The 27,595-nt window shown below is 38.9% G+C and overlaps 1 protein-coding gene across 4 annotated transcripts in view; it reads right to left on the reverse strand.

The window, feature by feature from the left end:
• Positions 1–18,568, reverse strand: part of LRRC69 (leucine rich repeat containing 69) — a 69,539-nt gene extending 50,971 nt beyond the window's left edge. For 3 of the 4 annotated variants that reach the window (XM_037502765.2, XM_037502844.2, XM_037502605.2), the window contains exons 1-3: positions 18,315–18,568; positions 4,548–4,674; positions 1,593–1,665 (exon numbers count right to left, since the gene is read on the reverse strand). In XM_037502765.2, the coding sequence (XP_037358662.1) occupies positions 1,593–1,665; positions 4,548–4,674; positions 18,315–18,497 (383 nt within the window). In that variant the 5' untranslated portion in view covers positions 18,498–18,568. The remainder of the gene's footprint in view (positions 1–1,592; positions 1,666–4,547; positions 4,675–18,314) is intronic. The other variant, XM_037502687.2, reaches the window with a different exon arrangement.
• Between the last annotated feature and the right edge of the window lie 9,027 nt (positions 18,569–27,595).

A 27,595-nucleotide genomic window follows, 5' to 3' on the forward strand; every position in this document is an offset into this window, starting at 1 on the left:
AATAAATAAATAAATCTCTTTAATAAAAAAAGAAATAATAATAATAATAAACGCAAGCATCCCTTGTGCATTTACTATGTCCCAGGCGCAATCTTAAATATCTTTTATGAATTATTTAACTATCAAAATAATCTTATAAAGTGGGCACTGATATTATGCTCATTTTGCAGATGAAGACAGTAAGGTAGATGAAAATGAAGAATGATTCCCAGGATCAGAAAATGAAACCCACTTGGGGAGGCAACCAATAAGCTTACATCTAGGGCATAGCCAGAATTAGCTGTAAAACAGCATGCACCTCTATATTTTGCAGACTTACTTTTTTTTTCAGTAAAAGCTTCCACTCACTTTTCTACAATAACACCTTAGATTTTTCTTGTTCCTTCCATATTGTGCTTTTGCTCCAAACAGAGCTAAGTTCACTAAGTTGTGAAATCATAATGTGTTTTAGTTGCAAGGATTTTAAAGTTCACCTACTGAAATTTCTCCCTTTGATGATGAAAAAATTAAGGTCCTGGGCAGTTAAATTGCTTGCCAGGGTCATAAAGCTAATTTCACAAAGATAGGACCTGAACCTAGTTGCTGGATGAGCCAAGGGGTCCTTTTTTTCATCTATCACCAATACACAAATCATTTGATAAGTTGAATACATGAAAATGCAAGCAACAACATTGTCATGTTCACTGCTACATATATTCCTCTTCTATAGAAATTAGATCAACTCAAATTTTATGTAGTTGCTCAACTTAAAACATTTCTTGCTATGTAAAAATGCTATTTGTGAATCAGGATAGATTGGCTAGAGATATAGAAAATTAAATCGAACTAAACTGTAGGTGCTGCAGAAAGCCCTTTGTTGAGGACTGTTCATAGTTTTGTATCCTCCTCTAAAAATCTGGATGTTCTTACTTTGTAATACATCTGTTTCTGTTCAGCAGGCAATAAAGTAAGTCTCCAAAGTAAATCCAAATAGGGTTCTCTCTCTCCATCTGTCAGAGGAAAAGCCCAAGAGGGTGTTTTGCTGCAAAAGGACAAGGCCTTCAGCTGGCTCCAGAAAGGCACAGTAACAGCACCCCATCTGTGCAGATGTGCAGGGTAAGTAAAAACAGTATTTTGTTGTTGTTGTTGTTAATGATAGTAAAATGTAGAGGGTTTTTTTTTTTTTTATGAAAATGACATCTTGGTTTTAAATCCTTAGCTTTTATATTACCTTTTCCATCAAGCTGAAAATGGTTTATAATACTCATATGAAATAAAGTTTAATATCCCCAATTCTGTACTGAGCAAGTTCCAAGAACTGTAGAGTTGGGAATTCAGTCACACAATCAGCATTAGAACTTTGTTTCAAACCTCCACTTTTACACTTAGACTACCAAATCATGCTGTTTCTCATTTCTCTGAAGTGTTTAAGGATCAGCTGTTTAAAATTAGTGGCTTGCCTGAGCCCTTCAGATGCCTCCTTGCTATGTATAAATCCCACACGGACTTGAGGCCTAACTGTTCAGATGACCAGGGTGGGGATTGAAGACAGAAGGTAGAGAGTAGCAGAACTGGTGGATGGGGGAACAAAGTCTCTCCAGAAACAAAATTACCTTTTGACTTCTTTAGGAATATCTGTAAGCTGATTGTTGTTCAGATTAAGCAGGGTCAAATTTTGTAAACCATCTGTTAGAAAAAAATTTAGTCACTTTAGCTATGTGTTAGAAATAAATTTTAGCCAATTTTCTATACACCTTTGTTTTCATGCCTTGGTCAAAGCTCTTTGAGTTGCTGGTAACAGATACCCTCTTAAACTATCTTGAGCAAAAAGGGGGAATTTATCAAAAGTAACAAAGCTAAGTCATGGCGCCTGAGGACAGACGGTCCAGCCAGGCTCACCACAAACTGCAACCAGAAACTAAGAGGCACAAGAACCCAGGAATGTGCTCCGTACTCTCAGGGAATCTCTGCAGCTCAGAATTTAGTTTCTCATTACAGATCCTCTCAGTTTCTAGTATATTCCTACCCCAACCCCCAACCCTCCTACACTCGAAACCCCCCACCCCACACACACATACACTTCCTATTCTTTCTTTTTTGAGCAGATTTTTTAAATTTTTCTATGTTTTTGTTACCAGCCCACAAATTCTGAGTTTGACTGTTCACAGATAGGACAGAGTTCTCAAACTGAAGTGCCTATAGGAACCAAGAAGATATTTCGAAGCATAACAGTGGACCTGGCAGGGAATGTGCTGGATTGGAGAGGTCATGCTTTCTCTAAAAGGGCAATAGTCATTCAATCAGCTCCTAGCATTAGCTGTCAGGTAGGAATATGATTCTAGTGTTGCCTAATATCTATATATGTAGGGTAAGGTAAAAGGTATCAGGGTTTTCTGCCCTCCCGCCATCAGGATAGATGACGGATCCTCGCGGTCCTGAATGCATGCCTGATGGCGGGCACCTGGAGTAGGGTGTGGGCATAGGTAGATGGGATTCACCTGAGCTGAGACTGTGCTTTTTAAGGGCGGCATCACGGGGACACCAGCGGAAGCCAAAAGAGAAGCCGAGAGAGAAGCAGAAGCAGAGATCACCGGAGAGCCCATGTAGAGTAAGGATTTGCTGGGGGATGGGAGGACCGCCAGCCTCCCGGCCCCCCAGCACCCCTGCCTGCCATATGCCTGGTGAACCCCAATAAAAAACCTGCAAAAACCACTGAGGACTCTGACTCCTCCTTCACCCGGTCTGCTGGGTCATAGAAAACCTGCATTAGTCCATTCCTGACCTTACTATATATATATATATTGACCTTACAATATATATATATTGTAAAACAAACAAACAATACCTTGCCACCTAATTCAAATTTTTTAAAGGCAGACCAGACAGAACCAATTTGTGAACCAGACTTGGTCCATGAACCATCAACATGCAACCTTTGCCTTTGTTCATGTGATGCGTTCAGATCAAGTAAACTATTTTAGACTCTATCATGTTACCCAAGAAAGAGAATATGACCGAGCCAGCTTGGTGTACATATCTAGCCCTGGTCAATCTGCTCTGGTCAAGAGGGATAGTGTCACATAATACATGCTGGACAGCATTCAGTTCCCCAAATTACTTCTGCCTTTGGATCTGACAGTATAATTTATGTGAATCACATGGGATTTTCAAATTTCAACAACCCAAAATGAAGAAATGCAGAAACTGCATTCAGGAGCACCATGCACAAATTACATCTTATAAACCTCAAATTTAAGGGCAAGTAAAAATTTTCTTCCCAGAACCCTAAATTAGCACAAATTAAATTGTTTAATATCTTTTTATATACTTCATGTTCTACCTAAACTTGTTCCCTCGGTATAATTCATGAAACAGTATTGTCTACTTGCTTGTATGACCTTGATTTTTTTTATGTGTAAACTTTTTTCTCCCTAAGTAAACTTCAACTGGACCCTGAAACCGTAGCTTTGTATATAGAAAGTGCATAGCATCAATAAATATTTGTTACAATTCTTATTGTGAGGAAAAATATTTCTCCATATTACGTGATTTTAAAGTACTTTCAAGAGATTGTACGAGAGTCTGTGCTATGTGCCAAATATATCCCTAATTTAGTGCCCCATGTAATAATGCCAATAATATATGCTGCTTGGAAGTGGCAGCAGTACTTATAAATAGCACCATGAGTCAAAGTTTACAGAAACTTATAAATTTTATAATATATCTTATTTTACTGCTGGGGACAGACCTGTGAAGTGTCCTACAACGAACTGATGAAGTTATAAATATCATCTGGATACAGAGAACAGATTGGTAGTTATCAGAGGAGAAAGGAGTTGTAAGGTAAAGTGGATAAAAGGGATCATAGGCTGGTGGTAGATGGAAACTAAACTTTTACTGATAACCATGATGAAGTATATATAGATGTTGACTTATAATGCCATACTCCTGAAATTTACATAATGTTATAAACCAATTACTTCATTAAAAAAATTGTAAGTCATCTGAATCTCTTCATCATCTGCTCTGTCCCTTTAGCCCACTCTATCTAAACTGATTAGGAAGAATAGGGAAATTATTAGATTAAAGGAAATATGAGAAAAAATGTCACAGTGTATTTCATATCTTTCTTTAAAATTTTCCCTAAATTAATTTAAACTTAGCATCTTCATCAAAGATCATGACTTAGTATTGCAGAAAGAATAAAAAGTGTAAAGAACAAGGACAGCTATGAGGAGATTTCTTTATTTAACTGTCAACTAGGACAGACTGGCACAGAGCAAGAACCTCTAGATTTGAGAATCAAAATATACACTGATTCTGAAAAGGGGAAAACTCACTGACACTGATGCCTACTTATTTTCTCAGATCTTCATGTAATGAAAAATATAAAATAGTCCCAAAAAAAGTGTTATCCTCAAAATTCTTTAATTACAACAGTAGAGTATAAATATCAAACCAACAAAAAAAAAGATGAAGGCATAGAAATTCCTTTCCACTGAAGTCCCAAATTGTTAAGTATAGTGGATTGAAAGTGATACTGTAATGCTGCTCTTTGAATGACTTACCACATGCTTCAGCCTCAAAACTATGAATCTTATTTCCAAATAAATGGAGCTTCTTCAGGGATATAAGGTATTTCATTTCTTTTGGAACTTCCTTTAAAAGGTTGTTTCCCAGATTTAGTGTTGTCAACTGCAAATGCATAGAGGTTTAATAGACTCATATGTTATTGATCTTCAAATAAGTATAAGAAATAATTTAAACTCCTTTGCTGAGATCTGTGCAATCTAGAAAAACTTGGACATAATCTCAAACAAATATTTCACATAAAATAAAATTCACTTGAGTTTCATGTTCAAATAATTTGTTAGTTAAAGCACAACTTAATTTTCAATTAAAGCACTTTAACTTCAGTGTGTTACAAACCATTCCAAGGGTATTTAAAAACTCAATTACTGATCCACTTTAACTCACTTGACCAAATCAAGACTATCCTAACATTGTGACTTGTAGACTAAAAACCATTAAAAGGGGCCTCTCTTGTGGCCCAAGGGGTTAAGTTGCAGCACTGTGAAGCTATTTGCAGCCACTGCAGCTCTAGCTGGATCCCAGAGAGCCAGCCAGAGAGCTGAACCACATGGCACAGCAGAACTCTCCTGTCTTGCCTGCTGCTCTCCTCTGCGGTGTATTTCAGTCAATCTAGCTGTTTTGCTCCCAACTCTGTCTCTGGTGAATCCTCCCAACCCCCCCACCCCCTACCCACTGCACCTCTGGTCTGTCTTGTATGCATAAATAAATAAATCTTTAAAAATAAATAATTAAAAACCATTAATTTTCTGACATCAGAAATACAGTCAAAGATCTGAGGCCTTCCTTTATTATTACTCCCAAGGAAATGTCTCTCATTTAGGTCAATAAGACAGTTCTATTACATGAATACAACTATTTGTGAGGGCGGTGGGGGGTAAGCAGTTTACAAGAGAAACTAATGACATGATGTGGAAGGGAACAGAAGACCTTCCCACATGAACCTGCCCTAATAATGATGGATTAATCAGTCAGAGGAAGAATTGCAAGTAAGAGGAGTAAGATCCCCGAGCATCTAATCCAATGAATCAATAATATAGGATTGTTCCCTAATATTTTGTCTTTTTGTTTGATTTGAAAATCTAACTGTATCTCCTAATATATGAAACATTTACTTAAAAAAAGAACTACAGGTCCTCCCCAGTGGTGCAGCTGGTTGAGCGCAGCGCTGTGAAGCTGTCCGCGGCCTCTGCAGCACCAGTTCAATTCCCGGCCGGCCAGAGGGAGACACCCACATGGGATAGCAGACCTCTCCTGTCTCGCCCGCTGCTCCCCTCAGCAGTGCATTTCGTCAGTCTGCCTGTTCTGTTTCCTGCTCTGTCTCTGGTGAATCCTCTCATCCTCCCGCACCTCTGGCCTGTACCCCAGTTCTTGTATAAAAATAAATAAATCTTTAAAAAAAAAAAAAAGGAACTAGAGTTAGGAAATTAGGAAATTAAAGAATTTATTATTTATATTTAAATATCACCTGGTATTTGGTGTGGATGTATGTCAATGATTTAAATTAATATTAGGAGGGTATAGATATATTTACAATAAAATTCCATGTCCTCAGAATCATGGAAAAGGTTTTCTGAACATATATATATATCTTTCTCTGAGAAGTACCACTATCCAAAAACAAAGGACAGTATTTCTACTCTTTGGAAGGCCTTATCAATTTTGTAGAAGCTAAAATAAAATATTTTGGCCATTCTAATGAAAAGACAACCGAGAGTCTGTGACTGCATTAGTTTCCTATTGCTCCTATAACAAATTACCACAGATTTATTATCTTACAGAAATTGGTCTCACTAACCTAAAAACAAAGGTTGATAGGACTGTGTTCTTTTCTGAAGACTAGAAAAATCCGTTTTCTTGCCTCTTTTAGCTTCCAGCGGCTGCCCACATTCCTTGGTGTCTGATTCTCCTTTCATATTGAAAGCCAACAATAGCGAGCTGAGTCTCTTTCAAATCACATCATTTTGACACTCTCTTTACCTTTAAAGATCCTCATATAACTACTTCGATTCACCGAGGTAATTCAAGAAAGTCAATACAATGACAAAGTCATCTGATTTCCAACCTTAATTCTACCTGTATCCTTAATTTTTTTCCTTCACATTTAGTCCAACACGTTTATAGGTTGTGGGAATTAAGATGTGGGATTTTTTTTTCCAGTAGGAAAGGGCAATTTATTTAATAAAAAGAGGCTGGCACAAGTGGCTACCCATCTAGAATAGAATTATTTTTAACTCTAATACTCCACTTTTTTTTTTTAAGATTTATTTATTTATACAAGAACTGGGGTACAGGCCAGATGCGTGGGAGGGTGAGAGGACTCACCAGAAACAGAGTGGGGAACAGAACAGGCAGACTGACGAAATACACTGTTGAGGGGAGCAGTGGGTGAGACAGGAGAGATCTGCAGCGCCATGCGGGACCCTCGCCCTCCAGCTGGGATTGATCTGGCCGCTGCAGAGGCTGCGGACAGCTTCACAGAATGGCGCTCAACTGCCCACGCCACCAGGGGAGGCCCAAACACTCCACTTTTTTAAAAGTAAATCTGAGTCATAAAAAATATAAATTTGAAAAATAAAACAAGAAAAATTACAAGAACTAATTTTAGGCAATATATGCCTAACCTAATGATTTTGGAAATCTTTTTTTTTTTTTTTTTTTTTTTTTTTGAGGTAACACTGGTTTACAACACTATGTGATTCAAAGGCAAAGAATCACGCCTTTCAGATACATGTTTATACCACACCCTCCACCAAGGCACGCTCAGCCCTCCACCACAACCTCCATCGTGTTGCCTCCCTTCTTTATTTATCCTTCTCCTCCTCCCCATCTCGTTGTCTCAATTCCACAGTCAGATTTGTAATTTGTTATTGATTTTTGTCTGACACTTTGGTTTGTTTCTCTATATTAGGATGTGGGCATCTTTGAGAGACCACTATTTGCCTACCACAGTGACTATTTGAAATCCCTTTTCCAAAAAGGAGGTAATTTTATTCTTTCATTTACTATTAGTGAAAAATTCACAGTAGCCAAGTTGAGAGCTCAACAAAATCTCTGTGAGTACTGGTGAGGAATATAAGAGTATTCGAAACTGTAAAAGATATGAAATTTTACCCAACTTGTCAGCTAACAGTTCATTGTCACAATTTCATAGATAATGGTAACATGAGACCCCTGGGGAAGAGAAAAAGGATGGTTTATTATTTACAGAAATAGCAGTGCTCAGAATACTGCTATTTTTATACCAAGAATGCAAAAAAGAGACAGATGATAACCTGGATGTGCAGTGGGTGTGTTCCAGAAGAGCCATCATCCTACAGAAACTGAATCATTTATCTTGGCAGTAACCACCCTTGCTATGGAAGCACACACTATGTCGCTAAATATATATAAATATATATCTTTTATATAAGCATCCTTGAGAAGTCAGTCCAGAACAAAGACAGGCAGTGCTCCTGCTCATGAGATTGCAACGGCATGAGAGACTCATGGAGAATTACCTCCAACAAAGAGAAGGTAGCATATATTTTTAAAGTAAACAGATAACAAGGAATAGAGCTGGTAATTTCCTGCACCATAGATGCTTTCCAGGTATTTTTGAGGACACAGATATGCTCATTTTATATGTTATGCCATCAATGCTCATCTATGAGTTATATTTTTGACATTGTGATTTACAGAATATAAAAAATATGACCCCAATACATGAAAACTGATTTCATTGCATAGCAAAGGGAAATCACAGCATTTAATCAACTTTGACTATAACATGAAATTTGGCAGGGAGATGCTTGGGATTATATCCACATGCAAACCATGAAAAAAAAAGTCTAAATTGTCCATATAACTATCTCTAAGGAAGGAGGTGGGTCAATATTCATTTAAAAATCAGCTTTAAATACTTATTTTGAGCTGCCATTTCCAGGTGCTGAATAAACAAAAGTGAGTATGACCATAAGATCTTTACCTTTAAGGCAAATAGCAAGAAACAAAGCATCAAATGAACAAATGAATGAATGAACAAATAAGAATAAAGCATACAATATTAAATACTCTGTAGAAAATTTAAAAAATGAGGAGATGGTGATCAGTTGATGAAGGAAACTTGTCTTAGAAGTTGATATTTAAACTGAGATCTGAGCAACAATAAGAAAAACATGGCCAAAATATGGTTGAGGAGCTGAGAGATGTGGCTGATAGAGCTAAGAATAGTGTGTAGAAGAAGCCAAGCAAAAAGAAAATAAATAAAATGAGACTGTGATGGCATTTTTAGGCCCATTATACATGGTTTAGACCACAGTAAGGGATCAGGATCTCACTCTAAGTAAATGAGAGATGACTGCAGGGTTGTGAGCAGAGATTTAGTGTTACTTCATTTGTATTTTAACAGAACAGCTATACAAAGAATAGCCTTTGGGTAGAGCAAGAAGTACACTACAGGATCTCCCCTGATGTCATAGTCGGTTGAGTGCCCCACTGTGAAGCTGTCCGCAGTCTCTGCAGTGCTGGTTCAATCCCCGGCCCCCGGCGAGGGTCCCATATGGCGTGGCAGACCTCTCCTGTCTCACCCGCTGCTCCCCTCAGCAGTGTATTTCATCAGTCTGCCTATTCTGTTCCCCGTGCTGTCTCTGGTGAGTCCTCTCACCCTCCCGTGCATCTGGCCTGTATCCCAGTTCTTGTATAAATAAATAAATCTTAAAAAAAAAATTAAAAAATAAAAAGAAGTATGCCACGTCAATAGCATGGAAACATGGCCACATGGTCCAGGTGAGAGATGATGATGGCTTGGGCTAGAATGGCAGTTGTAGAGGTGGAAAGAAGTCGATGGGATTGAGATATGCTTTGGATGTACAGCCAGTGGTTGTGATTTGTAAGAAAAAGAGAAGACTCAAGGATAGAAACAATTTTTGGAGCTTGTATACCTGAAATGAAGAAAACTGGAACCAGCGCACAGTTTCGAGAAAAGAAAAGAATTAAGAGTTGTTTTATATATATATTAAATTCAGATGCATCTTAGATGAATAAGTAGGCAGGAAAGTAGGAATAAGTAGGAAATTTCAAGTAGGCAGTTGCAAATACAGATCTAGAGTTTTCTGACGTCAAGACCAGGGTAAATCTATGAGCCTTCATCAAGTTAATGTTTCATGTGGGATTGAAAGCAATCACTGAGGATGAGAGTGTGGCGAGAGAATGGGGTCTGGTAGAGAAAGAGAAGAAATGGCTGGTAAAGCAGGATGGAAATTTGGATTACTTATAGCATTTGGTTCAACAGCCCCCCTTTATTAAGCCAGGGCTCAACCCTTGACTACTGTGGACTTTTCCCACTGTGGATGTTCTCTTGTGTCCCTCTCTGTAAAGTTTCCTTTGCTTACTGGAAACACTTTACCTGAATATGATTGGAAGGTTATGACTTTAACATCCCAGGGTGGCCTACTTGTGAAAGTGAAATGATGATGACAGTTGAAAGGATAGAACAACCAGCCCTTTTGCCTCTGTGGCACAAGGCGTGCTCCAGAACTCTAGTAGCACAGAATTGAGACTACATTTCTCTTGAAATAACTTCCTTGCCTAGATTCTTTCCATGTTCTGTTCTGCTTCCCTCACACCCTGATAGGTTTCTCCTGAGAGCACAACCTAACTGAATTACAAAAAGCTGTGACTCAGGCTATCCAAGATAAACAGTATCACAGAAGCCAAGGGGAAAGAAAAGGAAAAGAATGCTATTTTAAGAAGGAAGATGTGGGTCAAACCCCAAAGGAAGATTAAGTTAAATAAAAGCAAAAAAAAACACTGGATTTAGCAACATGAAAGTCATTAGTGACCTTGACAACAGGGGCAAAGTGTCAGAGAAGAAACTGATTGAAGTGGACTGTGAAGAGAATGTGAAATTGAAGACAATGACTCAGACAATTTTTTTGAGAATTTTTGCTATGAAGAGAATTTAGAAAGTGAGGAGGGAATTAAAGGGTTTGTTTCCCCCTAAAATGAAAGATAGTGCAGGTTATTTATATGTTGACTGAAAGAATCCTGTAGATAATGAGAAACTAATGATATATGGCGAGAGATCACAATAGAATCAAGATCATTTAGAAGATGAGAGTGGAATAGGATCAAAAGTATAAGCGGGTGCTGGCATGTTGGGTAAGTGATGCTCAGGCTTTTGCGCAGTTGGCCTCTGTGGCTATCACCTGTGCCCTTGAATGCAGGAGGAGCTTGGGAGCCTGGGCGTGGGTACAAGTGCCTGATTATGGACACCTGAAGCATGGTGTGCGCATGCGTGAGTGGGTACCTCTGCACCTGGAGGCTGAGACTGTAAGGATGGCGTCACACAGAGAACGGCTAGAGCAGTAGAGAATAGCTTTGAGAGGACGAGTGACTATAGAGAGCCCAAAGAGAAAGAGTAAAGATCCTGCTAGAAGTTGGGATCTCCCGGCCGCCTGCCCCACCCCTGCCCACTCTGCCCTGCTGCTTGCCCGCGTTACATGGCATTAGATGAAAATCGGACTCAGGCCATCAGACTAATAGCAAGGAATGTAGAGGTAGGTTCAGATCAGGTAAGTGAGCTCTTGGCTGATAGTGTCTGTTTTGTCAATGAAATATGAAACAAAGTCATCTGCTGGGAAGAGAAAATGTAAGAGGTTTGATTGAACAAGATAGCCAAAGGAAGATTCCTTTGGTTAAGAGACCTTAAAAATGGTGAAGTTTTCTTCAAAGTGGTTATCCTATGTCACCATGGCAAATATCTCAGAACTTCAGCCTAAATAACAAATTACAGAAATGTCCAGGGACACTGGTAGCAAAGATTGAGTTATCTTTGAGAAATACCTCAACCCCAACCTAATGTGTAATTAATTCTATTATATTTATTAGCTATCTATTATGTGCCTCGTACTATTCTGAATGTAAAAGAAAAAGACATATAAGACCCCCCACATTAGATAATGCTTATCTAATGGGAAGTGAGACAAACAAAAAATTAGTGCACAAGTCATTTCTGTTATTGTTAATTACCACACATGATGGTAGGAAGATAGAATGTAATGAAACTAACTTGGGGCTAACTTGGGTCATTATGAAAGACCTCTCTCAGGAGGTTACATCTGAGGTAAGATACTTGGGATGCCTTGACAAGTTGTTCCAAATGCTATTTTACTGACAAATGATTTCAGAGATAGATGCATGTAGCATAAGCACACGCAGTGTTTTTTAGTAAGTCTCTGAGGTTATGCGCTTCTGAGGAAAGGCTTTTAGTCAAATGAAAGACAACTTCTTGATAATTTGAAAACATATTATTTCAAGAATTATCTATAGTTAAGTTCATTGGTATTTGCAGAGCATAACTCTTCTGTCCCTTGGAAATGAGCATATTGTTACTGAAAGCTACTGTTGCTGCTAAATGGTTTCTCATGGACCCGTGATCCAGGGAATTTTAGCAGCTTACAATGAAAAAGAAGTTTCATAAATCACCTAGTGCACCAGATAAAATGCAAGGAGGCAATTATATACCTTCCTCTTGAACACATCAGTAATGGTAGCTTTTTTATCTTACCAGAAATTTTTATTTTTTTTACTTATTTACATATTTCTATGCTTAGACTCTCTGTAACATCTACACAGTGCTTCCCACAGCAATCATAAAAAGTAGTTTTCTTCCCCTCCCTCTCCCTCACAAAACAATCTTTCAAATTTTTGAAGATTGCTATCATATTCACCCTGAATTTGTTCCATTCTTCCTTAACCATTTCCCTCAGGATGTAATTTGCAGACCCCTCACCATCTGGTCACTGTCTCAATTTTTTGTAAGTTACCCTTCTCTGAAAACATGGTGCCTATGGTGAGACAGGAAATGTGATCTCAATTTTTTTTAATTAAATAAATAAATAAACAAATAAAGGAAATGTGATCTTATAGCAGAGATGCTGGTGGGACCATGAAATATCCCTCAGGCAGATGACTCCACTTCATTTAATGCAGCCTACCATGGCATGTGCTCTTTCAGCATCAGGGTACATTGTTGGTACATAATTAATTTTGTCTGTGGCCAACAAAACCCCCTAAGTTAACTGTCAATAAGATAACCCACATCCTGGGTTTGTGCAATTGAATTCTTTTCTTAATTTAAATGTAGGAATTTACAGTTATCCCTTAAAAATTGCATGTTGTTGGTTTTGGCTCAAAAGACATCTCAAGTGGATGTGATGTTGTCACTCTAAATTTAAAGTCTAAAACTGGACAACCTCAATGGACAAACCAGATATGTTTTTTTCACCCACCCACCCCCCTTTTTGGTGAATATACCCACCATTCTTGTAATGATTTGGAATCATCTAGAACTTCTTTTTCTCCCTAACTAATAGTCACCAAGTCCTATTCTCAAAATTCCTTTTAGATGCATCTTTTCAGTTCTATTCCATTGTAATCACCCTAATACTAATAGTTATTATTGCCTACCTACAGCATTGTATAAAGAAAGAATGCAAAGAATGGGAGGTGTTAGCACTTAAATTCCCTTTATCCAGTTCTACTAGATTATATATAAACAGCTACCAAATAATCAGCCCATGAGGATTTCCCTACCCTAAGTGTTTCCAGCCTTGTCATAGCCTTTTCTACATCTTTGTACACTTTCCTTAAATATCAGAGTGCCTACTCCCTATAGGCAGACATAAATATTTAACATAGGAGAACAAGGAAGAGAGGGAAGGAAGTTGTTTGAGTTAGAGGTCATCAAGGAGATCAGTAAAACTATGAAAAGGAGAGACAGGGACACAATGACACATTTACAAACTACCCAACTCTGCTTAGATTTGACCTTATTTACTGTCAGTTGTTTGTGGTCAAATAAAAAGGTATGACAGAACTTATCTTTGTCCTGGGCAAGCACACATGTGAGCCACTTAAGGGGAACTTGTATAGCCACTGGATCTTATGATCCGTGTCTACTTTGCTGCACACAATTAGGTTAATTATTTATTTGTGGGGGTTTAAGAGTCTAGCTGATTTACCTACAAAGCACCTTTGTTCCTATATGACACTATGATAACACTGTGCTTGATTAAGCTGAATTCTGAAAATAGCTTCCATTCCATTGCACTCAAGTCAACAGTACAAGGAACTTGGGACAAGATAAGGTCTCCCCACCTCAAAGGTTCTAAAGTGCTTCTTTGAAATTTGTTAATATATCATAACTTGATCAGTCACAAGCCAAATGCATTCTTCACAAATTATAGAACAGTAACACCTTTTTTTGTGTCATTAGAAGTGATTAAAATTTTCCAGAATTTCAGTAATCAAACAAACAAAAATAAAAAGAGATAGGATCCATACTCTCTAGAGAACTTCCTTCCATCTCATCATTGTTGCAAGTTATGCCATAATGATAATATCAATCATAACAACAGTTAAAATTTACTGAAAGTTCTTAGTGCAAGGTATTAAGCTTTACATATACAAACATTTAACTTGGTCCCCGAGCATGAAGACAGGGATCATGCTTTTTACATTCATATCCTTAGGAACAGCACAGACCACAGGATGTTGAATGGCAAATATTTGTAAAAAGAATGAGTATAGAAAAATATATGGAAAATATGGGGACAATCCATGTAGTGTCATCTCTAGGCAATCCAGTTGGGGTTTTTTTGTTTTAGAAATTTATATTTATATTCAAGTAACTTTGGTTTACAGCACTGTATGATTCTAGGGTATTTGTTATCAAACATGCTTCTACACAATGCCCACCACCGAAGAACCAATAATCCTCACCATAGTCCAGTTTTTGTTTTTAGAAATTATAAACTGAACAGCACACTATGGTAAATTCCACAATACAAGAGAACTGAAAGACACCCCCCCCCAAACACATACACGCACAAAAATAAAGACCTCATTTTATAGATGTGTTTATTGGTTGAGTGACCTTGATAAGTTACTTAACCTCTTCCTGTACCATAAACATTTTAAATATGAGGATAATAACATCCTTGAATATGAGCAAAAAGTTCCTAGCATTGTGCCTGGCTCTCAATAAATGGTTGATGTTATTATTCTATTTAACACCATTTTGTGAGTACCAAAATTTGAGAGTATTACTCTTAAGAGCTGTTTTTAGGGGCCTCCCTGGTGGCGCAGGGGTTAAAGTCTCAGCACTATCAAGCTATCGCCAGCCACTGCAGCCTGAGTTCAATCCCCAGCCAGGGAGCTAACCCACATAGTGCAGCAGACCTTGCCTGTCTTGCCCACTACTCTCCTCAGCTGTGTATTTCAGTAGATCTGCCTGTTCTGCTCCCCACTCAGTCCATGGTGAGTCTTCTCATCAACCCCTGCATCTCTGGCCTACACCCCAGTTCTTGTATGCACAAATAAATAAAAAATAAATCTTTAAAAAAGGAACTGTTTTTAATGTTTTACATTGTGTCAGAAGAGTAAAGAAGGCAACCCTTGGCAGTTCTAGGAATCCCAGGAAATCTTGGGAACCTCCAGAGGAGAGGAATTTACCCAAAGATGCAAGTATAATGGCGAAATCTGATGGTGAGATGTTGGTGTGCTCTGGAGCCCGGAGAGGCTGACCATGTAAGGACTATCAATTTGAGATTCCTCATAAAATATTTCGGCAAAGTAAATTTTATAATTCTACATGGTTATTTCTAAATTCTTGCTGAATTTATGCAAATGGTCAGATCTATGAACACTAGAGTTAATTTTATTATAACTATTTGGTAAAATTGGGTGAAGGTGGAGAAAAGTTTCAATAATATATCTTTTTGTGAACATCAAATTCTAGTCCTCTCAATCATTTTTGATATTTTTGTTTCTTTTCTATCCTGCAAACTGGACAGGATCTTGAATTTTTCTAATAACTGACTATGATATTTTAAACTAAAATTTTCTAGTTTTGTTTTTTTGCCTAATCTTTTTGACTTGGGTTGACTGAAAAACAGACTGAACTTTTCTGAAGCCGCACCAACTACAAATGAAGAATTTGATACCAACTTCAGAGAAATTTACTATAATGATGATGCATAAGCAATCCTTAGTTTTGGATACTAATCCTGCTTTAGAACAAGGAATGAAAAATTTTAATTATGTGGAACATATTCAAGAAATTTTTAGCTTTTGTACATAATTTTGCTCTTCCCAGATTTGCTTGCCCTCCTGACCAGCACTTACATTCCTTTAAAGCGAGGGTGTGTGCTTCTAAAAACATGGAGATCTGGAGATGCTCAATCACAGCCAAGTGAGCAATAATGAGTCTCATATGATGGGCCAAATCTCTCACCAGATTCAACGATTTTTTCAAGACAATTGACTAAATTTTTTCTCTTTTCCTTTTTTTTTTTTTTTAATTGTTCCCTTCATGGTAAGGGGAACTGCTCTTATCAAAATGTCACAAAGCGTGATTATAGGGGGAAACCTTATTGACTGCCAGATTTGCTCGATAGATCTGTACCCTGGTAGCTTATCTGAGGCTAATAATCCCATGACCTTTTTCAACAAGCCTCCCACCAGCCTATCCTTTCAGGTATAGCAAACATGACTCTAAGGTGATGCTCCTTACCTCCAGCTTGCTTCTATAATCTATGGCCAGCATGGTCCTGCAGCCCAGGGCCCTCTAGGTCCATCCCTTATCCGCCTGAGAGAGGCCACAAACTCACACTGATGAATCCTCTGAAAAGGTACCCCCATAAGGCCAACAGCTCCATCTGTTGTTCATTACCCAAGTGGATTTCAGAAAGCCTGAATTAACATCTCAGACCCATGGTATTCTTGCATCTTTGACAAATTATTCATAAATCAAACTATTTTTTTCCTCTGGAGTGGGGTCTGACCACCTTCTGTAGGGTGTCCTCAAATGCATAGATAACCAGAGGTTTGAAGGATTTTGCACTAAACAGTTCATTTCACCAATGAATTTGTGCTGGGCTTTTCCTGTTGTCAAAAGATGCAAAGGGTTCAGTTCAACCTTACTTTTAAGGACGAAATCACATTTTTTCCCCAACACCCTTCCTTGTAAAGCAGATTTTAACTGAATTTCTTGTGTTTTATAGATAGTAATCAGCTTTGACTGGGACAGGGAATGAAGGCTCCTCGAAGGAAGTCATTCAAGGAAAAAGCACATTTGACAGAAATGTAGTACAGTCAAGTTTGGGGGGAAAAAAAGGCCATGATAAAGGCAAATGCACAAGAATAAAGGAAAGGAATTTAAAAACTCCAAGGGAACAAAAATGGTATATAAAGAAGAAAATATAATCATAGTGTATTTATCAACCCTGCTTAAATGATAGTAACTTATTAACAAAATTCATTTTAGAAATTTCAAAATTCTTCTAGAGACAAGATACTCAACCATGGTTATAACTGAATAGAATGTAAACACTATCCATTTTATAAAAGTAAGACATTTAGAATTTGTGAAGGAAAAGAAGGAAGGAGAGCTGAAGATGTCATCTTACAAAATATGGGGGTGGGGACTCAAAGGAGACTGATGAAAGAAAGCTGCAACAATATTAAGTTTAAGAGATAACTATGTAGAAACTGTATTACTCTAATTGTACTTGGAAGGTAGAGATATCTAAAGTAGACAAAATCAAGAAAAAAGTTAAAACAGATTGTTGGGGAGAGGGAGAGCAGGACAGGAGATAGCTTTATATAGTTTCATGTAGTATTCAATTCTATTAAAACAATGCACTACATTACTTTGATGCAAAGATTTCAAGCAGAGAGGGAGAATGGCTCATGATTTAGTCACATCCTAAATTCTTTTGCATATAAACTACTCACGCAATTAATTAAGTCCAAATCCCTGCTGGTTTATGATTATAATGGATTGAGGAGTTACTTTTTTGGGGGGAAGGAGGGAGTGTAGTTTGTATAGCTGAACTTCTCACAGACATTTCTGAGGTGCAGACTAAAACTCAGATAATTTGAAAATCTAAAAGAAAATGAGGTGGGAGAAGGAAAGAAGAGATTTTTTTTGTTTGTTTGTTATTCTGAGCTCATAACTGATAAACTGCAGTGACTTTGTTGGTTGTATAGGTTTTTTTCAGTGTTGATGACAGTTTAGGAGTGGACCAAAAGAAAACTGCAAAGTTAATATCCCTTGCCTTCTCCAACCTCAAGATTTTTAGCAGTTGGAGCTTCACATTGTTCTGCATATATGTTCAACCCAAACATATGGGATTCATTCATGTCAACTGTTGCTCTTTAAGAAGGTTATTCTTTATTTAAAATACTAAACTCTTTAAAAGCCTACTTCAGAAGAAATAAAAGTCCTTTCCATTCCCTGCCAACACTCCTAAAATTCTGCCTGCTCTAAGAAATTGAAAAGGAACCGCCTTCCTACATCCCAAATATCTCTTCATTCCATATGCAAAAGCTTCAGGGTACTCCCAGAATGAATAGCAACTCTTGAGATCCTAAAGCTCAATTCCAGATGGAGCCTCAAGGTAGACAAGCAGATCCAGTTCCCAACCCTTTTCCAGATAACAGTCTCCAGAAAAATGAGTAGAGGCCTAATCTTATGATTCCAGATGTGGGCCAAAGAACACATAACTATTTAAAACATCCTTTCCCTCTACCATATGTAATCAATCCCCTAGGGGGGGAAAGTCTTCTGATGCTTCTCCAACAACACTCACCGGTTAGCTCCCTAGGGAACTAAGTTTCCAGAGATCAAAACTTTACTGTTCTCCCTTTATTCTTCCTATTTTCTGTGCCCAATCCAAAAAAGATATGCTGCTCCTCACCTGAGTCAAGGCGCTCACCTCTGGGCATACTTTGGGAATTAGGTTATTCTGAAGGTTTAGAGTCTTCAGGTGAGTCAGTTTTTCCAATGCTGAGGGCATCTTTTTCATCTTCTTCCCATTCAAGGTAATGATCCTAGTGCTTTTACCACCCTTCAATGCTCTTATTAACAACTTCTCAGCCATGGGCTTATAAGAAAAGTAGAAAAGGAGATGGGAACCACTAGAGATTAAGTTCTACATTATATAGCCTTAGAACCTTTAATCACAGAATTGGGAAGTCACGGAAACAAAAACATTCTGAAATCTATTGTGTTAAAGCTGGGGGATGGGGGCATCAGTTTCATGTGTAAAAGGAAGGGAGGGAAAGTAGTGTAAACAACCAAACTGGGTCTTTCATTCACCTTCAGAAAGCCATAGAATGAACCAAAAGAATGTCTTTGCACAAAGGAGTTTATTCTGATGTAGCCACCCAAGGAGTCAGCAGGGTTAACCTTAAAAGAAGCCAGTTCCCCTAAGGGTAGCAGTACAGTGATTGCACAGGGTGAAAGGAGTGTGAGGATGTTGCTGGACATGAATGGAGTGAGGAGCTTTGCATTCAGATTCTGAGGAGGTGTGGGCAGTATAGACTCATGAGTTAGTGTTTACCTGCAGCAGAGAGTATTCCTTTAGCCTAGGAGATGCCCGCCCTTGCATTATCCACTTCATAGGGCACAAAGAATTTTGTTAGAGATGTCACACAGTCAGTTTTCAAGGTTCCTGGGAATGCAATTGCAGAAAATATCACAAGGAGTAGTGGGAGTTGAGAGAGGAGGGAGAACAAAGGGTACTTAGTATTTAATTATATTTAGTTTAACTTTCCTAACAAAAAGTATAAGCTATAGGTTGGTGGGGGCGGGGGGGGGCGAGGGGGGAGGGGGTACAATAGCTAATTCCAAGTCTGGGGCAGGAAATGTACAAAATGAGTCTAGGATGTCTCTGCCAGTTATCAAAGATTAATGAAACCACATCCAAAGGGCATAAAATTCAACTTCTAGGGGCTAATTCTGATTTAAAATGGGAAAATTTGAAAATTAGAGTGGACTGAAATACATTAAAATCTAAGCATTCATAATGGTATTTTGAAAATAAAATACCATAAACTTGTTGATTACATTGGCACTTGCTTCCATACCAGCTCCTTAGTCCGAAAATTGATAAAGGAAAAAAATCAAGCAATTATTCTCCTTTTCTAGCACTTGTGAATTAATATGAAATCTAATAATGAATATAAAATTCTTATTCAGGGCCTCCCCGGTGGCGCAGCAGTTGAGCGCTGGGTTGCGAAGCTGCCCGCAGCCGCAGTGCCGGTTCGATCCCCAGCTGCTCCCCGGCCCCAGAGGAGGGTCCCACATGGCGCGCAGACCTCTCCTGCCGCCCGCTGCTCCCCTCAGCAGTGTACTTCGGTCCTTCTGCCTGCTCTGCTCCCCGCTGTGGCTCTGGTGAATTCTCTCACCCTCCCGCGCTTCTGACTATACCCAGTGCTTGTATAAATAAAAATAAAAATAAATCTTGAAAAAAAGGCACATTTCAGAATTTAAAAAAATAAATAAATAAATAAAATTCTTATTCATAGAAAAACTGAAGCTAATAAATGAAAAAAGGAAGTATACTTAGAAAACAATCACCATTTTTCCAAATCCTAATAAAATAATGGATCTACACAAAGATTATAATTAGATGATAAAAGTATTAAGCGAAAAACTGTAAAGGAACTCGGTCAGAAATCAAGCTAATAACTCACTAATCAATTTTAGCATCATTAAAATTGAGATAATTACAAGTTTTAAGTCTCACAATGTGATGAAATAAAAAGGATCGTACTGTAACAGGGTGGTCCCCAGGAAAGGGGGAAATTCCAGGTTCCCTGCCCCACCCAAGGGAGGGTGGAGCTGAGCAGGAAGAGGAGAAGCAAGAAGAGACTGAGGAAGGAAGCAGGATGGAGCCAGGAGACCTGGAGGAGGCGCATGGAGCCTAGAGACATGTGAAGAAACTGAGCTTGTCTTTTGGGTTGTGGACTGGGTGACACAGATGTGGGTGAGACCCGTGGGGAGGTGACAATGGCAGCTTTTATCTGGATGTTGATTTTGCTCTTTTCCTTCCGGGCTTGTCCGGTTGTTTGTGACCCTTTTCTGTGGGTCCCCACTGGAAGATGTTTTAGACTTGTGGCAGGCTTTGGGGCCTTGCTCTGGGCCGACCCCATATGGATGGAGTTTTACCCACGAGGGGATGCGTAACTTTGGGTGCTTCATTTAGAAACTAGACTCTTTGCCTTACCTGTATTGTTTCCTAGTTTTTATTAAAGTTCCTTCCCATTAAAGCGTCATATGTTTTGTGTTGATGCGGCGGATGGCAGAACCCATTTAGAATAGGCAGGTTTGTGGGGGTCTGGGGTGCCCCTCTCCCTGTCCTATAACAGTACCACCTATGAAAAAATCCTTCCTTGAAAATCTAATCTGAACCCAATCATGCTTCTAGACCTAACTACCATTTACAGAAAATATGAGGGCTAAAGAACAAGCTAAATTTATCTCAGGAAAGCAGTCAGCCAAATCTAGAACATCAGAAATTCTACAGGGCAAATGACCCATGGTTTCACCAACACATCAATGCATCAATAAAGAGAAAGGGAGATTTATAGGATAAATGAGACTTAAGAAAAATAATAGCCAAATACATTGTGCACCTTGTTTAGTTCCTGATTTTAATAGAAATTTTATGGAGTCAATTGAGGAAATTTGATCATGCTTGGGCATTAGGTGATAGGAATTCCTAATTCTGTGTGTGTAGAAAGCCACAATAGTAGTGTTTTTTAAAAAGTATACTTAACATATTGAAAAACATCAAAAGCTATAAGGTGATGGGCCTTCCCAGTGGTACAGCAGGTTAAGCGCAGTGCTGTGAAGCTGTCTGCAGCCCAGCCTCTCCAGTGTGGGTTCAATTCCCAGCCTTGTCAGGGAGATTCCCACATGGCACAGCAGACCTCTCCTGTCATGCCTGCTGCTCCCCTCAGCAGTGTATTTCAGTCAGTCTGCCTGTTCTGTTCCCCACTCTGTCTCTGGTGCATCCTCTTACCCTCCCGCGCCTCTGGCCTGTACCCCTGCTCTTATGTAAAAATAAATAAATCTTAAAAAAAAAAAAAAACTATAAGGTGAAATTACATGATGTTTGTTTTAATTTAGAGGGAAAAAATAGATGAAACATTCTAAATAAGGTTAATAAACTAATGTCAATTACTGATGCTCAACAATAAACAGTAGTTACATAGGGGTTCATTATACTATTCCCATTTTGTGTATATTTTAAATTTTCAAAATATAAAGACAAAGGCAAAATGAAGGGGAAGGATTTGATGCCAGTGATATTTATTACTATTAGTATCTCATGGGTGTCCAGTTATGAGGCTGCTAGGCATTAGGGTTACATATGTATGTGCCACATTTAGATTGCAGATTTCCAAAGACTTGCAGACTAGTATTACATACAGGATTGAAAGTATTCAGATCACAATTTAATTCTTTCTTTGTCAAGTGATTAAAAGATCACTTTATTCATTTATTCATCAAATAATTTAGGAACACCTTCTATAGACAAGTGTCTCAATTAAATTAAACTCTAGTAGGGAGAAAAAAAACAATCAAAATAAGTAAATCTACTATGCTAAGTAATGTTAATTACTAAGGAAGACAAAAATGAAGCAGGTAAGGAAAACCATGTGTGAGGACTGAGGAGTTGGCAATGTTAGATGGGATGACCAGAGAAGACCTTGTTTCTATAGCAAGACCTTCTCCAGTAAGAGAGTAAAGCAGTAGCAAACTGAAAGAAAAATCATTAAATTTATAAGGGATATTGTAATAAATAGCACTGACATCCTAACAGTAAAATAAGAAGTGCTGATTAACACTGATTGCTAATTGCTAAAATGGTCACTTCCAACTACTTAATCACTGTTTTGTGTCTTAGTTTTTTCAACTGCTTCACTCTGACATTTTTTTAGTTTTCTAAGATGCTGTTATTATCTAAATAAAATGACCATAAGACTTTTTTTTTTTAATCTCACAAACACTTATCTCTTCTGTGGCCAGCATCCCAGTTGACACTCTCCAAACACTGATTATTTATTTCTGACTTAAGTGTGTAAACTGGCCATTACAATTTGATATTATTTCCTATTAATTTGCATAACCTAGAAAATCTGGTAAACACTCATGATTTCCTCTTTTTTTCTTCCAATATCTGATTAGTCCTATTAACATTGCCTGCTCCAGCTATCTGTGGCTGGGTACATAAAGGCTGGGTACATAACATTTATTTTAATCATAAATCTAGTGTTTGAGCAAGGCTCTGGGAGGACTGCTTGTCATTGCTCCTCTTGGCATAGTTGGGGTGATTTGAAGGTTACAACAGAAATCACCTAAAGGTTCTTTCACTCAGTTGTGGTGGTAGGTGGAGAGTATTGATTGGGGCCCCAGGGAGTCAGCCAGAGGCTACAAGTGGCATCTCCTGCATGCCTTGGGCTTCCTTCCTTCACGGAGGCTTAGTTCTAAGGGCAAACATCCCAAGAGAGAAAGCGGGAATGTAAGTTACACCACTGTTGTGAGCTAGCTTCAGAAGTCCTGAAGTTATCACTTCTGCCACATTATCTGTCACTAAAAACAAGTCATGATGATACAAGGCTGCAAGGGGAACTAAAACTGGCCACGGACATTGCCCAAATAGTATACCGGGTCACCCTCTGAGTTCTTCAACCACGCGTGCAATTGCAAGACTTCAGGTTCAGAGAACAACAATAATGGGGTTTACTTAACAAACCAGGGAAAACAAAGGGTTACTGAGGTAAAATGGCCTTTACCTCACCCGAAGCAGTGGCTAGTGTCTTAAGGTCCTATACACAAAGCCTCCCAAGATGGCATCTTCCTGACACTGTGAACCTGGAGCACATAGCAGCCAGACTCTAGGCCAGGATCCAACTCACAGAGACAACAGAAGACCAACAGGAGATGCTCACCAGAGCTGCTGAGATGTGGCAGTGCACCACCAGACAAGCGACACTCAAAACAGCAGCTGCAGCAGCCAAATGACCAGACCAGAGGCCACACTCACAGCTCAGCGAGGCACCTGGCTCCAGGTCTTTGCCCTCCCTGCCAGGCTGTAACTGCAGTAAAATGGGGAACAGTTTCAGTCGCTTGACTACTTACTTGCAAAGCCTCTGAACTTTTCCTTTCTGAGCTTGGCTGCTGGAAGCCTCGCCACGTTCTTCAGAGGTCCACAACAGCCTTCTGGAAGATCGGCATGGAGGGGGGTAAAAATCGCTGACCCCTGAATTGCTGAAGATCCGAAAAACACTGAATACCAAATGCTCGAAGTTGCTTCTGCAGTCCCTTACATTGCTTATCAGAGTCTCCACCCTAAATGCGATACTTTGTTCACATTTTCCCTGGGGCTTTCTATCTTCTTCATCAGCCCTCCTGTCTAGGGGGCACCACCTGTGACATTCTTTGGCTTCAGCCGCCAGTGACAATGAGACCAGCCTTATTTAGAGGAAGAGGGATTAGTCCCCCCACCCCCACCCCTTGACGGTAAGTGAACATGTCTTAAAACCCACCACAGTTATTTACATTCTTCCAACTAGGAAAGTAAATGCTGTTTCCCAAGTGCCCTCTCCTCCAAAAGTTTCACCTACTTAAGAGATTTGGATCCCAAAATCTTGTAATCTAAATCAAGTAAAAAGCTTCAATTCCTTTTTACTTACTGCCCTCAAGGGCAGTTCCTGAGCACAGCTCAAGTACAGGTCATCTTGACCTGAAGCTAGTGAACTGAAAAGTTATCTATGTCTACATGCACTGACTATCACAATGGGTGAAATATCAGATGGGCAATAGACAGTCCCCCTCAAAACAAGAGAAAATTAGGGGCATGAAGCAGTCACTGGTTCAGAGTAATTCTGGAATTCAACCAGGTTCATGTTATCACTTCTTTGACTAGGGTACAGCCCTACTGCCTGGGACTGGCTCTGGATTCTCCTCTTTCTCTGGGCTCTTCAATGATTTTTTCTTTTCATTAGGCACATCCCATGTTTGCTGAGTAGTTTCCTCAGATTGTTTCCATTCCATAAAAGTCCAAGTGTCCAAAGGCCTCTTCTCATTTTTTTCTCTTCTGGTAATAACTTTACTGTTTTAATTCATACACCATATAATTTACACATTTTAAAGTACACACTTCAATGGTTTAAGTGTAATTTCTGTGTTGCACAACTCTCACCACAATCCATTTTAGAATGTTCTTATCACCTGCAAAAGAAATACTGTACCCTTTAGCAACCTCTCATTCCTCCCATTCACCAGTCTGCTTTCCATCACTACACACCTGTCTACTTCACTTTCCATTGCTACTGTCATAGTCCAAAGTAGTTGATCACCTTCATATCAAATTCTTCAGCTCTCTTCGGGGCTCTGAATAACCTCTTGCAGAATTGAAATCCCAACATATGAGGCTAAACTTAGGAAGTTCAATATTCTTTAGATTTGGAGGAATCCACCGTGACAGAGTGGTCTATTATGTCCAGCAAGTGAAGGTGGAGAACTCAGCCCAGGGAAGGCTCCTGCAGCCACTGACCACAGTGACCCTCAGGCTGGAAATCAAGTACTCAAGCATTTTATCATCACCATCATCTCTTTTTATTTTCAGTGTTTGGATCTTCAGCTCTTGAGGAAGTTGAGGAAGTTCATTCCTCCATCGACATCAAGTTGGTCCTCTTCAACTTTGTGTACAAGTTGTGTACAAGTCTGTGAAGCAGGGTATATTTAATGACTCTTCTTCCACTCATTTTCTAAAGATGTCTCAATCCATTGTTTACTCCTTTTTAGTAGTGCTAAGCATGTCAATAAGTTGGCATTTCTCCTCAATCCCTTTAACCAGTGATTGTGAGTTGCTTTTCACAACTTACATAAAATTAACTTTTAAAAGATTTATTTATTTATGCATACAAGAACTGGGGTGTAAGCCAGAGGTGCAGGTGGTAAGAGGATTCACCAAAGACAGAGTGGAGAGCAGAATAGGCAGATCTACTGACATATACTGCTGAAGGGAGCAGCAGGTAAGATAGGAGAGGTCTGCTGTGCCATGTGTGTTGCTCCCTGGCCGGCTGGGGATGGAACTCATGCTGCAGTGGCTGGCAATAGCTTGATAGCGCAGTCTTTAACCCCTGCGCCACCAGGGAGGCCCTAAAATTGACTTCTGAAAGACTGAACAAGGCTAAGTATAACTATCAGGTCCACCAATAAGCTTAGGACAGGGAGACACACTATCATGTCCCACTGACGCTGTGGGAATTAAGTTCATGGACTTGGATAACTAGGGAGCAGCTCCGCTACCACCGTAGCCAGCTTCCAAAGGCTCAGCCCAAAGCCAAGCTGCAGAGAGGATCTCTGGCCCACCATGGAACTCTGCCCAACCACAACACATCCTGGGAACACCTCAACATTCCACCTGGAACCCAGACAGCAACAGGCAGTATGAAATGGTCAGTTGTTTGGTCAGTGTTAGGACTGACTAATAAAATGTTAAAAAAGTTTCATCATCTCTACCTCTTTCCTGTATACACTCTAGCATCCACTTATATACATTGCAATTGTTATCAATCATCTTCCTATAATAAATCTGTAACTCTAACATGAAACTATTTAATGGCCTCTTCTTGCTTATAAGTTAAAATCCCAGCTACTAGGTTGGGACTCAAAAACTCATCAATTTAGTCCCAGCCTCCGCACATCATTTTTTTTTCTCTACAAACCCTACACTCAGCCTTTAAGAGACCACTTGCTATTCCTCAGTAGCATCAAGTATGTTAACTCTTTTGCTCATTTTATCTTTATGCCTTTTCCACCTGTTTACCTGTCTAAAAGTTCCTAACCCTTTGAAGAATCTGTCAGATATTTCCTCTATCATTTTCCTTGAACCATGACATTCTCTCCAGGAAGAGTTATTCTCACACCTGTTTCAGGACTTCATACAATTCCATTTTAGCATTTAATATTTTGTATTATTGTTCTTTTTATATTTCACCCTTGCTACATATTTGAACTGCTATTTGTAACAGACTGCTTGACACAGAGCAGGTATTCACAAAATGTTCATTAAACCAAACTGACAATTTAAGGTTAGTTGCAGTCTGAAAGAACATCATATATAAAGTCCATCAGTAACATAAATTAAAGTTCATGCAAATACAGGAAATAAGAAATGAGATTATCAAAAAAACATTGAGTAACATTTGTCAGGCACTGTCCAAGATGCCCAGCATACAAATATGAGTTATAGTCATTGCCCTCAAGAAGCCTGGAATCTAGATGTAAGTTATAAATAAGAGTAAGTCATTCATTCATCAAATATTTATTAAGTTGCCATAACATTGAGATGCCATATCACTGAAGCATGACTAAGATAGATTAAGTCATTTTTCCTATAAAGTCAACATGTCAATACATTAAATGTTAGTTTAAGTATACAAAGTGGCAAAGAACTTGATATTGTTGGTGCAACTATTATTATTCCTACTCTTGACTGTTCAGTCTAGTCACATTGAGTAACAAGAATTAACCAGCTGATGAAATAAATATGAGGAAGGAAAGTACTTAAATAAAAGCAGCATGGAAAAAAGAAAAGGTTCAGAGACATGAAATACACAGGGCCCTTGAGTATAAAAAACTCTAGTGTATAAATCTATGGAAAGGAATAATGGGAGGTGATACAGAAAGGTAGATAGAACCAGTCAAGAAGGACTTCTCTGAAATGTCACAATGAAGAATCGACTTCATCCCACAGGATGGGAAGCCACTGAAATGTACAGGTTAGGAATGCAGTAGTCATATCTGCATTTCTAGCAGTTTAGCAACATGAAGAAAGGGGGAGTGGAAGGCAATAAGACTGAAAGGCAGGGACAGCAATTATGAGGCTTCTGTATTAATCTAAGTGAAAAAAAGGTGGGATAGAGACAATGATAGGCTATAACATGGGCAAGACTGACTAGAACCTGGGCTCACTGGTACATTAGATGGAATGAACCCAATTTAACTTGCGGAGAAACAAGAGGTAAGTAGTCTTTGGCAGAATAGGCTGTGGCATAGACCCAGGTTTATGAAGACATTAGAAACCTAGGAGAAATATAAAAAAAAGACAGGGTTTGCTATTTCAAAATTTTGAGTTTCAACATGCCACTCTCTGTGAACACCCAGTTGAAAGTGTGG

Source organism: Talpa occidentalis, unplaced genomic scaffold (genome assembly GCF_014898055.3).
Source record: "Talpa occidentalis isolate TD23 unplaced genomic scaffold, MPIMG_talOcc4v2.1, whole genome shotgun sequence".
Taxonomy (NCBI): Eukaryota; Metazoa; Chordata; class Mammalia; order Eulipotyphla; family Talpidae; genus Talpa; species Talpa occidentalis.